Source organism: Anopheles nili, chromosome 3 (genome assembly GCF_943737925.1).
Source record: "Anopheles nili chromosome 3, idAnoNiliSN_F5_01, whole genome shotgun sequence".
NCBI lineage: Eukaryota > Metazoa > Arthropoda > Insecta > Diptera > Culicidae > Anopheles > Anopheles nili.
The window spans coordinates 43,571,827-43,585,540 of record NC_071292.1 but is presented as its reverse complement, the minus strand read 5'-3'; the positions used below and the strand labels follow the sequence as shown (position 1 = coordinate 43,585,540).

The 13,714-nt window shown below is 46.9% G+C and overlaps 4 protein-coding genes across 4 annotated transcripts; 3 read left to right on the top strand and 1 right to left on the bottom strand.

Moving 5' to 3' along the window:
* Positions 1 to 135: 135 nt before the first annotated feature.
* Positions 136 to 3,636, top strand: LOC128724391 (uncharacterized). The gene is made up of 4 exons (XM_053818117.1): positions 136 to 230; positions 295 to 431; positions 3,130 to 3,358; positions 3,417 to 3,636. The coding sequence occupies exons 1-4, from the start codon at positions 136 to 138 to the stop codon at positions 3,634 to 3,636; spliced, it is 681 nt and encodes a 226-aa protein (XP_053674092.1).
* LOC128722614 (39S ribosomal protein L16, mitochondrial) lies at positions 840 to 1,698 on the top strand. Its single transcript, XM_053816287.1, has 3 exons — positions 840 to 879; positions 941 to 1,012; positions 1,077 to 1,698. The coding sequence occupies exons 1-3, from the start codon at positions 840 to 842 to the stop codon at positions 1,691 to 1,693; spliced, it is 729 nt and encodes a 242-aa protein (XP_053672262.1). The 3' UTR covers positions 1,694 to 1,698.
* LOC128722613 (leukocyte receptor cluster member 1 homolog) lies at positions 1,606 to 2,963 on the bottom strand. Its single transcript, XM_053816286.1, has 2 exons — positions 2,870 to 2,963; positions 1,606 to 2,768 (listed from the first exon to the last, which is right to left on the bottom strand). The coding sequence occupies exons 1-2, from the start codon at positions 2,890 to 2,892 to the stop codon at positions 1,751 to 1,753; spliced, it is 1,041 nt and encodes a 346-aa protein (XP_053672261.1). The 5' UTR covers positions 2,893 to 2,963; the 3' UTR covers positions 1,606 to 1,750.
* Positions 3,637 to 4,082: 446 nt separating the features above from the next.
* LOC128723586 (uncharacterized) lies at positions 4,083 to 13,626 on the top strand. The gene is made up of 7 exons (XM_053817342.1): positions 4,083 to 4,116; positions 4,248 to 4,665; positions 4,861 to 5,115; positions 5,285 to 5,414; positions 10,010 to 10,643; positions 10,750 to 10,973; positions 12,674 to 13,626. Exons 1-7 carry the CDS (start codon positions 4,083 to 4,085, stop codon positions 12,782 to 12,784), a joined length of 1,806 nt encoding a protein of 601 aa, XP_053673317.1. The 3' UTR covers positions 12,785 to 13,626.
* The last annotated feature ends 88 nt before the right edge of the window (positions 13,627 to 13,714 follow it).

The window sequence follows — 13,714 nt, the reverse complement described above, 5'->3', positions numbered from 1 at the left end:
ACGTGCTATTCCCAGTGTTTATGTTTTATTTTGACAGCATATTCTGTCACTATCATGCAACGAGCATGATAGCTAAAAGAAGTAAATAAAGCTATTTTCCTGTGTGATATTCCATCTTTACAGAAGCGAATAACGATGTTGAGCCATCATCTAGTGCAAAATTTGAAGAACAAAATATGCCCACTATTCTACTTAAGCAGAAAGTCAGTATTTGTGACACCCCCAGCATTGTGAGTTATTAGAAGAAAAATGTATAACATTGCATTCAAAGCTAAAATACGCATTTCTTTGTAGTCGCCGAAGTTTTACTACATCGGATGTATTGTACAGAAAAGCAGTCGTAAAACGGGAAGATTACTTCTTGAAAAAGGATAATATACCTCCCGGTTTTAACATTATCTACCGAGCCCCCATGGAATACTATCTAACCGGTGAGTAAGTTTTGCTTGTGGGATTTTTGGGGATATCTTTATCGTACCAGCCCAAACGATTATTTTAGTGTTTTTTTCGGATCATTTTCATTAAATATGTGTCTAGATATAGTTGGGCTAAAGTGAGGTAATGTTTTAAAACTCAAGAAAAATTTGCCATTGCGTGAATCTGAGCCGGCAAGAATAGCCCGCAAAACATAAACAGATGTTTAAAGCTGTGCGGTTGGCAGCACGGTATGATTTGACGTGCTGTGGATGCCCGCGAAGTATCCCTCTAGTGGTGGGAGTTCGAATTGAAATTGACATTTCAGAACATGCACAAAAATTGTGATCAAAACACTGCGGACTGCAGACTGTTTACGCAATTTTTAGATATACTTTCGTGATTTTGTCAACTATACTACCATAATGTTAGCGAATTGTAAAAAGCTACGGCCTTTGCTAACGGGTAGGTACTGATTTTGTGTAGTGCCATGAGATGGAATATTTATCTTCCTCATTTTTGGTAGGAATCCTGCGCGGTCCCCTAGGCCAGCAAACTGCCGGCATTAAGTATTTTGCACCTCCTATAAAATATGACAGTGAGTATTTTCTCATCTCGCTTGGTGAATACCTATTCCATCGATATGCTTCCATTCGTAACAGATATTCAGATACCTGAAAAGCCGAAGCTTCGCTTCATGGATAAGGTTCCGCAACTACCGAGCAACCTGCGCGCGCCGAAAATGCAGAAAAAGCTTAAATGGATGCGTGGCCCTGAGATGGTACACAACTCACTCGTCCATAAACAGTACGGCATCATTGCCACGGGTGGAGGCAGATTGAGGTGGGGCCACTTTGAAATGTTGCGTCTTACGATTGGTCGCAAAATGGATACGAGTCGTATGTTTGCGATTTGGCGTGTCGAAGCACCTTGGCAGCCGGTGACTAAAAAAGGTCAGGGACAACGTATGGGAGGCGGCAAGGGGGCAATTGATCATTACGTTACGCCCGTGAAAAGCGGCCGAGTGATAGTAGAACTGGCCGGTGAGCTGGAGTTTTTAGAAGCGAAACAGATTCTTGACATCGTTTGCCCTAAGCTCCCATTCAAGGCCATGGTCGTCTCGCAGGAGATGTTGGAGAACATCAAAGCGGAAGAAGAACGTTCGCAGCGGGAAAATTTGAATCCCTGGAATTTCAAATACATCATCCAAAACAATTTTGGAGGGTGTCACAGATGGTTGTCACCAGTCGATCATAAATGGTTTGGGAAATATTTGTAAAAGTTAGCTGGTTGGTAATAAACTTGTCATTAGAGTAGAACTCCGTACGACTTTTGTTTATTCGTAGTTTTGTTTTGCGAGCTCTGGGTTAAATTGGGAATTGTACTTTTGGCGTGGTACAGGATTTTGCAGTGTTGCTTTCGGCTTTGGCGCTGGTACGGGATCGCCCCGTAGTTTTGCTAGCATTCGTTCCGTCCTTTCTTTTTCTTCGCGCTCTCGGTTTAGACGTTCTTTGCGCAACAGCTCCAGTTGAACTTTTTTAGCCGTTGCTGCTTCTTCATCTGTGCTATCCTCTTCATCGGTACTCGATTTATACTGCTTCTTTTTCTTGTGTTTATCTTTTTTTCTCTTCTTTTCACTGTGTCTTTTGTGCTTCTTTTTCTTCTTTTTTGAGTGAGACGAATCTGAGGAATCATCACTAAATCGCCTTTTTCGCGATTCTTTACGCTTAGTTCGCTCTATCAATGGTTGATATGGTGTTTTCGATTGCACTGCTTGCACTGGAGCTGGTTCAACTGTTTCTAACTGCTTTGAAGTTGCACCAACTGAAGGCAACGACGACGTTGAACTCGGTACGTTCCTACGTATCACGTTCAGCGGATCGTGGTAGTTTTTGGTTTTCATCCCAACTTCTACTGGCTTGCCGAGGTCATCCAATTGATCTTTTCGCGCTGGTGCCTCATCGTACCAGTCGCGTTTACCTAACGCTTCGTTAGTATCCTGCCCGAGATACGTAAGATATCCGATCTGTTTTTCATATTTTTCCTGTTCCTCTTTCTTTTCCTTTTCGTGCTCCACATTGCTTCGTTTAACTCCGTCGTGCTTGCCTTCCTCGAGTTCGGAGAAAAAATTAACGTGTTCTTTCCGAGCAAGTCGATGATCCACCTCGTTATGTTCCGAGGAAGTCGCGTTAGATTGATCACCCTGAGTAGCACGTGTTTTCTGGCGAAGTAACTGAATTCGAGCTTCCTGATCAGCTAAATCGATTCTGCGTTGCCTTTCTTTTTCCTCTTCCGCTGCTTTGGCTTCATCGCGCCGTACCCGGGCGATGTTATCCTTCGTGCGGACATGCCACCTAAAATGTAAGCACGTGCAGGGATTAGATTTGAATTTCAAATAGCCTCAAGCTCTTGCCGAACGTAAATCAACATCTTTTTGCAGATTGCGATAAGTTACCTCTTTTTCGGGAGAATATTCATGTTATGTGATCTGTTGCACTATTTTCCATCGGATACCGTTCTCACTTTGTTTTCACACAACTTTGTGCAATGTTTACAAACAGAATGAAGATGTCAAGCTGGATTGCAAAGTGTCGGAAAAATGTCGGAATGCTGTCAATTTCGGTTGCGGACCGAGCCATGTTGAAAAGGACTGAAGTAGTAACTAAGAAAGGACTGATTTGGTTTATTCCCTTTTTTTCCCGTCATATTTTCCAGCATGCAACATTGTAACATCGTTCAGTTTTGCGGCGCTTGGCAGTTTCTGCGTGTACACGTATTGGAATGACTTTCGTCACATTGTCGTTCCGTTCGAGATCGAGCACGCCACACTAACGGCCAACGAAACGGACTTGCTGTATTTTCTGGGATTTTTCCTGCTCATCAACGTGGTCATCCGTGTCGTCATAAATCGTTATCCATTGAGGATCTACCGCAACGATAAAAAGTATGTAGCTTATGCAATGGTTGAACACCAAATAACAGCCAGATTGCTTCCGTTTTAGATATCTCGCCGTGTTCGAGGGACAGATACCGCTGATTACAAAGAAGTTCAACTTCCAGCGCGGAGACGTTGCACCGGTTCCGCTTGGTGGCATCTTACCGTGGCAGGAATCGAGGTACAAAATAAATGACAAAAATGTCCTCTTGCTGGAGGATTATTTTCGCGCACCGTCCGAATTGGTCGCCATGATGAGCCCGCAAAAGGCTGACGAAGAGCATTAGCACGCATTAGCAATAAAACTAGTCGATCTGTATCACGCTTCACCCACAGGTCGTTTCCGTTACTGGGGGTGTTCAAATCCGTAAAATTACTGCAGTTCGAATCGAAAGAACGGTGTCGGAATCCTCTCCGAGTGTCGGGCTTGCGCTCAAGCTTTCTCGCCAATTTTCCACCACCACCCCCAATGAACGGAGACGCATTTGATGTTTATGTTTTTATCGATCGGGTGGGTGGTAAATACTAGCAGAAACCTACCCCAACCGTTCGCCAGCGGGTCGGTATGGACGGTGTTGGATAAGCACAAAGAACGTTGGCACACCGGTGGGGGAGGAGTGTGCGACAGAGACCGCCAACAAACGGGACGGCGTTGCGCACACCGGAGAAGGGGAGAGATAAACTTTCCGTGGCTACCCGTGTGTCCGTGTGTGTGCAACCCAACGGAGTCTGCATGAGGACGAAAGGACAGTGGCTGAACAACAACGGTACGTATGCCAGGACGCACACGAGAGCAGCAAGCAAGCACGTAGGCCAAAAGGGCCACGCTTTGCCAGAAAGGTGATTTATCTGTTGTAAAATGTGCCAATAAAACGCCCTTTTCCCGTTTACCCGAAAGTGATGCAGTGCAGGGCGAGCTTTTCGAGTCGGTATTCACTGGTGCCGCACGCTACCGCCAGCAAGCGGATCGTCGTCGGTGGTGGCGCTGGTGGACCACCACACCGCTGTCAGCAGCAGTCGGCGGTACCGCGTCCGCTGGGGAAGGCGGCGGGCGAGGGGTTTAATGTGGATTCCGGCTTCGAAACGTCCGACTTCGATTTTACCGACTTCGCCGAGGAGATGCTGCCGTCGCGTGATTTCATTCAGCCGCTTTCGCTCGAACAGGACGGTCTCGTCGGAGATGGTCGCGGCATTCCGTTTCGAACCGGCGCGGCCGATAGACGTTGTTCCGGGCTGAGTGCGCGCAGAATGTCCGATTGTCCGCGGCGAATGTTGAACCTGCTGCATGGCGCCAAACACCGTCGGAAGAGTCGCATGTAAGCAGCAGTTGTCTTTTGTTTATTCGCTCATTTTTCTGTTGTTTTTTTATGTTTGTTTGTTTTTAGTTATTCCGTGGCTCGGTGTTCGTTACCAAACTCGTGTGGTGCCATGCAAAAGTTACACATGTGTGGTGTGATCTAAGACTCCGGAAACCTTGCACGAGATTAATCGGGACGTGTTCTCGTTCCCAGATCGTTCGATTTCTCCAGCGACCTGCACCAGGCGGAAAAGTCCGTCCAAACGTCCCCCATCAAGCACCCGAACAAGAACTGGCGCTTCGAGGATGCCCGGAAGGCGATTCTGGTCGAGATGGAAGCGGTCGGGCAGCTGCGAAAACCGCACGTCCTGCTGCTGCGGTTCCCGGATCCGGACCTGAGCAAGGAAATCGTGCAAGGCTTCTCGGCTAGCATCGAGAATGTGATTTTCCATCGTCCAGCAACGCCAAGGTCAGTACCAGCCACAGGTATTGGCAACGGGAATCGTGTCGGGAATCTGCAGCCTCTGAGAAGCGTGTCGATTTGGCGTGTTCTAACGAGTGCATGCCGAGGCCAAACCCGTCAACCTGATGGCCCATTTTAACCCGCTTTCGGTTCTCTTTTCCATGCCCCTGCGAAGGTACTGTGTGGTGCACCTGAAACCGGAAGCCGACGTGGACAGCGTCATGAAGCACATTGGCCGGATTCCGTTTGGGGCGGGAAAAATCATGGTCGAACGGAAGACACGCAACTCCGATCAGAAACCCGTGGTGAGTAGTGAAACCGCTTGCATGCTTGTGAACGCTTTTCCCATGACAAGAAGGAAGGACAATTACGACGCCTCCCCTAGGGAGGGAATTGGAACTAGCAGTTTTTTTGTTTGCGTTGTTTGCTGCTTCTTCATTAAAATCACTTCCCATCCCTAATGTGCCTAAGGACGCGGCGTTTGGAGGTTTGGTGCGAAATTTACGACGTGTTTGGCGCTGATGGTGCTGATCACGATAACAAATCGTGCGTGCCAGCGGCACAATCATGCGGTTATTATGCGCCGTGCGGTGCCATAAACTCGAAAGTGCGCCCCATTAAGCGGTGATGAAATATAATCGAGCCCATCCACCTCCCACACTTTTTGGTCGAGTGGCCCATTATGTGGCGCGTTGATGTGTGTGTCAATTTTCCTGGTTTTCCTGGGTTTTCTTTTTTTTTTTTGAATAAGCAAATCTTGATGTGAGAATGTGCACGCTTTCCACCAGGATGCTGGTGCACGTGCGAACGGTTTTCCTTTACATTTCGTAATTACATTAGCCCAACGGGGCTGGAGTATAAAGTGGTTTTTCATATCTGCTGAAGAGGCGTGCTTGGTTTATTATAATGTAGGTTTTTTTTATTCGACTTTCTTTGTATTACTTAATCAGTCTAAAATGGTTCCTATTGCACCTTCTGTGAACGAGTCCTTGAAAGTAGCAAGGTATTATGTGTGTTGTGTAAAATATCTCAAGTCTAATCATCTCACGTACAGAATTTTATCTGTTCACTTCTTCAACAACTGAAACCACTGTAACTTTTCATTATTTATTACTAGCCTCAAAAGCTCTCACCATTTTGTTCTCAAAAGTGTGTTTACTTTTCTGAGATGCCTACTGCGATTGCATTTTTGCACGTCAGTACACTTTTGTGTTGTTTCCCACCCTCCATGGCAGTTGGGGCAAATGTACAGTTGTCCTTTCCATTACATTATGTAACACCACGGAAGCGAAAAACCTAATCTCCCGAACGGATGCTGATGCGTGCCGACACCGTAACTCCCCATCTACCCCAGAAAAAGCATCCCAGAAATATGCTTTCCCATCGCTCAAAGTCGGCCCAAATTTCCCAAAGCTCAGCATATTTTCATACCATCATATATATCAAATATAGTGGCGCTCGGGGTGGGCGCTTTTCCAGCGTGTTTCTTTTTTTTCCCCGTTTGCATTCATCAAGAAGCCTCCCGTAAACAATAACTTGTGCTGCATTTGGTCTCCCCGGAGTACGGAGCTCAAAACCAAAATCCCTACCCAACATGCGGAAGACAAACAAAAAAAAAAAACATCCAAAAACCAGCTCCACGGCAGCGTCTCAGACCACACCGATTCCTGAACCGAACTCCCTGAAGCTTCGTACGCGTTTTGCAGCACGCTTTCACCCCAAATGTTGCCCGCATGGGACAGGATCCTCGTACATATGCGCCAATATGCGGTCGCCACTGCTCATCCATAAGGGATGGGTTTCGGTAAACAACCACAGGCATCATATATAATTCTGGCCAACAGCCACACACTCACGCGCGCCTGGAGGCACGCTGCGGTTGCATTTCGAGGGGGTTTTTGTGCCGGGCGAAAAGGGCAAACTTTTCCCCTTTTGCTCCAACGTTGCAGTTTGAGTTGGGAGGGCATTCCCTGTGTGTGTGTGTGTGTGTGTGTGTGTGTGTGTGTGGTTCGTTTCCGGCATTCCCCGTGAATCCCATGCGTATTGGCACGCAGCTCTAGCGACGCGTTTAGCGCGCTCATTTCGGTGAAAGGATACGCCAATGCACGTGGATGCGCTGTTTGCATGCTGGCTAACGGCTGGCTATGGATTGTGAGTGTACAAGGATAAACCCGATGGACCAATCTGCTTATTTGGAGGTCGCAACGGTTGGTTATACGGCCCGGCTCGATGGATCCTTGGCCTGGGGATTTGTCCAATTTGCTGGCACGCTTGTCATCGAGCATGTCAATTGGAATATCAATGCGATCGACGGCGACGAGAGTGCGAGTGGGTGGGACATTCGACAATGTGCGCCAAAATATGCGCCTCTCTCGCTTCTCTTACTTTCCCCCGCCCTTCCCCGGGGGCCATCGTGTGCTTCCGGCGCCGTGAAATGTGACCTAATTCATTTAGAGCGAGGCTTATTAATTTTTATGAGCATAAATGGCTCCGATGCATTAAACATATGGCTAGCGCGCTTGAGTTAAATCCCATTGCAGTGCTGGTTTTGCGTTCCCTTGGGGGGGCAAGGATGGGAGTTTGGAGGGCCCTGGGCCGAATTGCTTTATCGATTCCGGCTTATGCAGAGTGTAATTTACCGAGAGTCGTCCGCGCGTCGAGCGTTTTGTGTTAACGGCTGGGCGGGCAGAGATGCCTTGGATGGAAAGTTTTTTTCGAGGAGCGAATTAAAAGTTTCCACAAGCTGGGCGTTGGATGTGCCGAGATGGCTTTCCGTCCTTCCGTTGGGTGAATTTTGGGACGCAACAAAAAAAAATAGCTCCCCATGAAAACGGACGAAAGCTAAACGAACGTCTCACGCCGAGCGAACTTTTGCCGGCCTGGTTTTGGCAGCAAAAGTTTTGAGATTGTAAAAGTAAGGCTTTAGGTGGCCCATTCGATGGGCTGCTGGGTGGTGGATGTGTGTGTGTGTGTGTGTATCCTGTGTTGGTGTCCTTCCATCCATTCAATGCAAATAGCACGACGTCGGTCGTAAAACACTCCCACATATAAGGGAAGTATTGTATTTCGCTTCGCTCTTGCATTGTGCGTGCAGAATTCGGAATAATAAATTTAAGCGAAAAATCAACCACCAAAAAAGCATTTAGCAGAACATTTTTGCAGAACAGAAGGTTTTTGTTTTTTTGGGCGCCCCCATCGGACAATATCTTCATTTACAGATACGCCATCTTAACTGCAGCCGACTGTCGTACGCACGTATCTTAACGCCCCGATCTGTGACCATAAACCCGTGAAACAGGACGCCACATTCACTTTTAGTGCCTGCTGTTGGATTTCTAGGTTAAACGATTCGACAGCATCCCCTTTGTACCTCAACACCCGACACGCGCGTGTGTTACATTGTCCCGAAGCGTCGCCTACTGATCAGTTCTGCTGCCCAGTGTTTGCTTGATTCAATTGACCCCGTTTCAGTGACGGTATTACCTGGTGGAAATCAAAAACCGCACGCTCGCTCGCTCCACAAAAGCTGATATGCAAATCAGCCGATGCACTTCGGGATGGAAATGCAAATTGGGCAGCTCTCGGTCGCTTTTGTCACACTTCATCACCGAAAAAACGGGACTTCATCCCATCGCTCGAGTGTAATCCCACCGTGGGGAATACTTGGCTATCGGGTTGATTTATTATATCGTTAATTAATAGTCGCTTCAAACCCACCCACTCCCGCTTGGGGTTTGCATTTCAACATGTCCGGCAGAAAAAGCGTGTAACCGTGTCACCACGTGCCATTCCATTCCGAGCCGGGCTGAGCTCGCCTTTGCCAAAACCCCGTGTCCGGTGAAACCGGCGTTCAGGCTTTTGGGCAAACTGCAGCCGTGCCAAGGTTAGCGAATGTCCTTTAATCCAGCCCCCTCGGTTTTTTTTCCTACACGTCCTGCGCTCGTCCTTTTGGTCGTCGATGGTGCATGGCAAGTGTTCAAAAATTCCGAACGTTTAGCCTGCCAGCAGAGCCTGGCTTTCGAGCTCGGGGACAAGATTAGTTCTTTTTTGTTCCGCCTTTTTTTTTAATTTGCTCTCCTGCCCACACGAGACGCTACGAGACGATGAACAGCCACCATCCAATCACCCACGTGGACAGTTTGAATGGTGTGCTTTGTGCCCGTGTTTTGCCACTAGCAGCATGGAGCCGGACTTTGGAGGCAAAGAAAAACGCAAAAAAAAACGAGCCATCCACAGGCTCCAAGTTTGTTATCATACACTCACGCTGAGTCGAGTCGCTTCTCCGATGCCAGGCGGTGTCCTCCGATGTCAGAGCGTTAAATTATTTGGAAGGCGTCCAAAATGCGCCCGCTTATCTTGCCATGACCACCGTACCGTTCCGGCCATACTCTCGCTTCCGGGCAAGCCCAACCAGAACGGACGACCATGGTTCTATCTGGTTCCGGAGCTTCTTTTTGTCTTTTTCCCCCACCGCTTATGTTTGTTTTCGCTCACGTGCTCCGTGTGTGTGTGTATGCAAATGCTTTTTACCCTTTCAACAGTAATCCTTGCACCGTTTCGTCCTTCAGCCGCCGGGTGGAGTGTCCTGGGCTGGGTGGCGTTCGGAATAAAAACGAAAAAAGCGACTTCTAGCGATGTGCAGACTCTGCGTGCAGCTCATTATTTGCCGATTTCCGGGTGGCTTATGTAAATTTCGTGCGTTCGTACGCGCGTGTGGTGAAACGTGAACGAAGACAATAAGGACGCGCTGTTTGTGTGCCATATTTAAAAAAAAATGCTTTATAAAAAAATGTATTTCCACTTTCGCACCTGGGACGCTTGATTTTCCTCCCCGGCGCAGATGGGGTTTCTGAATTCGTTTTCCCAACCTCCCTACCACTCATACACACTCCCTTTTCAGGTGCAACCGGAGGACATCGATCCGTACACGCTGTTCATTGGCAACCTGCCGAACGTGGTCACGGTGCAGACGGTGAAGCAAATGTTTCCCGCGGCCAAACGCATCGATATCGGACACGCGCAACGCATCAAGCACACCCGGTACGCGTTCATACGCTTCACGAACGTGGACGAAGCGATCCAAGCGTTCCAGGCCAATCACAACAAGGTCATTGACGGGAAGAACATCATCATCCGGTTCCGGCGGCACAACGCACCGATTGCGCTGCCCGAGGACACGACCACACCGAAGACACCCAAGCGCCAGAAGGCTGCCGGTCAACAGCAGCTCGTGGTGTCGGTAGAACAACGCCCGAAACGGCTCAGCTTGGTCGGTCCGGTTGCTGGAACTGGTGGGCATTCGGGGACACTCAGCACCATTAAGACGGAGATCCTGGACGAGGAGGCAGATGAGGAACCGGACGGTGTACCACCGGCTGGGGCACGGATTGGAGGACGACGGACAAACGCGGCACAAGGTGGTGGTGGTGGTGGTGGTCCCTTGTGTGTCATCAAGTCCGAACCGGACGATACGGACATCGAGGACAGCCTGGATCACGAGGAGGAAGAAGAGGATGTGGACAACATTCGTGACTGTAAGGACTGTTGGTGTTGCGTTGCGGCATAATTATCGAGCGTGTTTTGTTGCGAATGTTTTATTTTAAACGACCGCGTGACCGCTGTTTTTTTTTCCTTCCCCAGTCCTGGAGGAGCAGGAAGAGGAGGAGGGCCTCAATTTGGACGAGATCAATCCGGACGAGAACTACTGCGAGGACGACGACACGGACATCGACAGCTTTGGCAAGAACTACTGGACGCTGGAGCAGTTGCGCCGTAACGCGACCGATAATGGTTCCGGTTCGGGGAAAAACGTCGAAGAACCGGACCTGGAATCGGCCACCAAAACGACCTCCACGATGCTGATTGTGAGTAGTCTAATGGGCAGGAGGGTGTTTTTTTGCTGTTGAAAGTCTTTCTTCAATTGCATTGCATTTGCATTGATTCCGTCACTAGATGGCGCTAAAAATATCACCGTCATTAAAACGAATCGCCGTCCATTCCGGGAGCTAGCACCGAACCCGCATGCCGGCCATTTCACATTGGACATCGAGATCCTGGGCATGTTTACGATCGCATTAAGCATGTTTTGTCGATAAACAACACCGTGGCTCAGGGTTTCCGATACACTGGTGCCACGGTGCAGTTTTCCGCATGCCGATTCGCACATGCAACGCGGTTTTTGGTTGCATTGCGTAGTGCCACAACCAGGGCAACGTTCGTCGTTGATCAGTTGTGCCTGAAGCTGGTGAGGTCACGCAAACAGCTCGGAACAGATGAAGGACCCTGAACTCGGAAGGGTTGAGAATGAATTATGTTTGATTTATTCCGCTGCCTGTTTGGTGCCAATCTGTTCGACCTACAAACGGCCTTATTTCTTGTGCATCTGCTTAAGAAACCGAGCCCGGTTTTTGTTTGTACGGAGGCAGGCTTTCCGAGCCAGCTACCATAGCTAACCGTGGGTATTATTGACTTTGAGCAATAATTATAGCTGCGTTGGTATCACTTGAGCTGCATAAGTAGAACAATCATAGGTCTCAAATCTCTTCGACTTGAAACAAAATCAGTTGCTATTGTCTAACCCATCGGAGGGGATTCATTTTCTATTCCTTTTCCAACGCATGGAAAGGGCTACAGTTGCACAAAAGGTAGAAAAACAGCGAGTCCCTTGGTAATCGAGGCGTTAAATTGCATTTTGGGTGCGTGTACATTTGCTTCGTAATGGTTGTTTGTTTGAATTGCTCTCGGGGAAAACGACTAACATTAAAGCGAAAAAAACCAGACACAGAATAGGGATTTTAACGGAGAGAATGGTGTTTTTCAGAGAAGAGCATTTTTCTGATTTTTTTCAGTTAATACTCGAATTTCCCTTCGAACTAGCGTGCTTTTAATTTAATAGAAAAAGTTATGAAGAAAATGTTCATTGTGGTTATAGTTTGCTTCTATTATGTGCACTAATTTTACAAGAGTTTTAGAATGGTATCTTGTGTGTTTTAAGCGATTGTTTTATACTTAAGTTATAGTACAATAATGGATAAGATATAAGAACGAAGATTATAAGAATTAAGATAAATTACATCAATCTGGTTTTAAACTTTACATCAAGCAAACTTGTAAAATTTAATTTAAGTTGCCAATGAATTTACGTTGGTCAAACTCATGCTAACTACATTTCAAAACTTCCAATCATTTTCAAATTAGTCATTGTTGTATCAATTTTTGGCAAATTGGAGTCGCTTTTGTGACATATTTAGAATTCATTTTATCTTCAGGTTAGTTTTACATTTTCTCGTTTTGGAAACGCTCTAGTAGAATTGTCTACAAAGAAGGTATTATTATACTCGCAAAGATTAGACACATCCGCGATAATGCCTGGGAATCGTTGTTCGGGAATGAGCATTTTTAAGAAAACAATGTTTTTTTTCATAAAAGTTATACAGTTGATTATATAATTCCTCTCGATTGCTCTCTCAGAAACGAAGAGGTGTACAGAAACGTAGCACCTAGTAATAATTCGTACGGCTATAATAAACTACCAACTAAAGGATTCCCATTTCGCTCATTTCAGAAACGCAAAGAGCACAAACCACCGACAACGGTCATCAAAACGAAGCGTCGCGATGATCAGCTGAACGATCTGTTCAGCTGCCTAGAGCCGGACGATGATCTATCGTTATGAGATTCGATGGAACTATTCTCGGACTTCATTCAGTACGTCACGCTTAACTAGCGCGATCGAGGACCGGAATACCGTCCGTCGGATGTCACCGTTGGCAAAAAAAAACAAGGGCGGCTGAGCGTTTGAGTGAAGGTTACTGAGCGATAGTTTTGTGCGTGTGTTATATTTCAGAATTTTCGCAGACTTTTTCCCCGCCCGCGGGAATCCGATTGGTGGAAAGCAATTATGCATTTATTCTCACCCGTAGCCGGGCTCTGATGCTTTGTTGCTGTGCCTAGCAGTATCGGGGGCTTTCTGGAAGCTAGACTCTAGACGGTACCAGAAACACCTTCCAGTTCCTATTTGATCCTTTCCATAAATTGCACCGCGAAATGCGTTTTTGCGTTCACTACGTCGCATGGTGACGAAAATGTGCGTTTGATTAGCGATATCTCCGGAGTACGGATGAGTAGCCGTTCTGCAGTATTAGTTGTCTTTCAAGTGACTCTGAGAAAGAAAAAACCTAAGCTGTATTAGTTGTCCTGCGAGGTATTTCGTAGGACCGTATTGTAAGCGAAAGCGAAAGTATTATTAACGCCTGGCACCTTACATTTCGGAAAGGATCGTACATTAATTTAGCTTGCATTTCACGTAAACAGTATTTGCGCTTATGAAGAGAAAGAAGGAAAAAACAAAAAACACAACACCAAACCAATATTAGGCCCATTTATGAACTGTAAGGACATTAGATGGTTAAGAAAGATGCTTGATATAGAGTGGTGCCAACCGAGTCTTCAGAGGAACAGTATTTCTGTGTTGAAAACGTAGTGTATTGCTTGAAGCAAAGGTTCAATAAACATATACAAAACTAAAACACGTCTCGTTTGTTCTGTGGAGTTGCTAGATGTTTGCACATTACTGTTTTGTTCAACCACTGGAAAAACACTGATA

Coding starts and splice junctions, on each gene's coding strand:
- LOC128723586 (XM_053817342.1), top strand. CDS start 4,083: ATGAGGACGAAAGGACAGTGGCTGAACAACAACG. Junction 4,666..4,860: donor CACCGTCGGAAGAGTCGCAT/GTAAGCAGCAGT, acceptor TCTCGTTCCCAG/ATCGTTCGATTTCTCCAGCG. Junction 10,974..12,673: donor CGACCTCCACGATGCTGATT/GTGAGTAGTCTA, acceptor CGCTCATTTCAG/AAACGCAAAGAGCACAAACC.
- LOC128724391 (XM_053818117.1), top strand. CDS start 136: ATGTTGAGCCATCATCTAGTGCAAAATTTGAAGAACAAAATATGCCCA. Junction 231..294: donor TTTGTGACACCCCCAGCATT/GTGAGTTATTAG, acceptor ATTTCTTTGTAG/TCGCCGAAGTTTTACTACAT. Junction 3,359..3,416: donor ATCTACCGCAACGATAAAAA/GTATGTAGCTTA, acceptor CTTCCGTTTTAG/ATATCTCGCCGTGTTCGAGG.
- LOC128722614 (XM_053816287.1), top strand. CDS start 840: ATGTTAGCGAATTGTAAAAAGCTACGGCCTTTGCTAACGG. Junction 880..940: donor GCTACGGCCTTTGCTAACGG/GTAGGTACTGAT, acceptor CATTTTTGGTAG/GAATCCTGCGCGGTCCCCTA. Junction 1,013..1,076: donor ACCTCCTATAAAATATGACA/GTGAGTATTTTC, acceptor CATTCGTAACAG/ATATTCAGATACCTGAAAAG.
- LOC128722613 (XM_053816286.1), bottom strand. CDS start 2,892: ATGAATATTCTCCCGAAAAAGAG. Junction 2,769..2,869: donor AATATTCTCCCGAAAAAGAG/GTAACTTATCGC, acceptor CTTACATTTTAG/GTGGCATGTCCGCACGAAGG.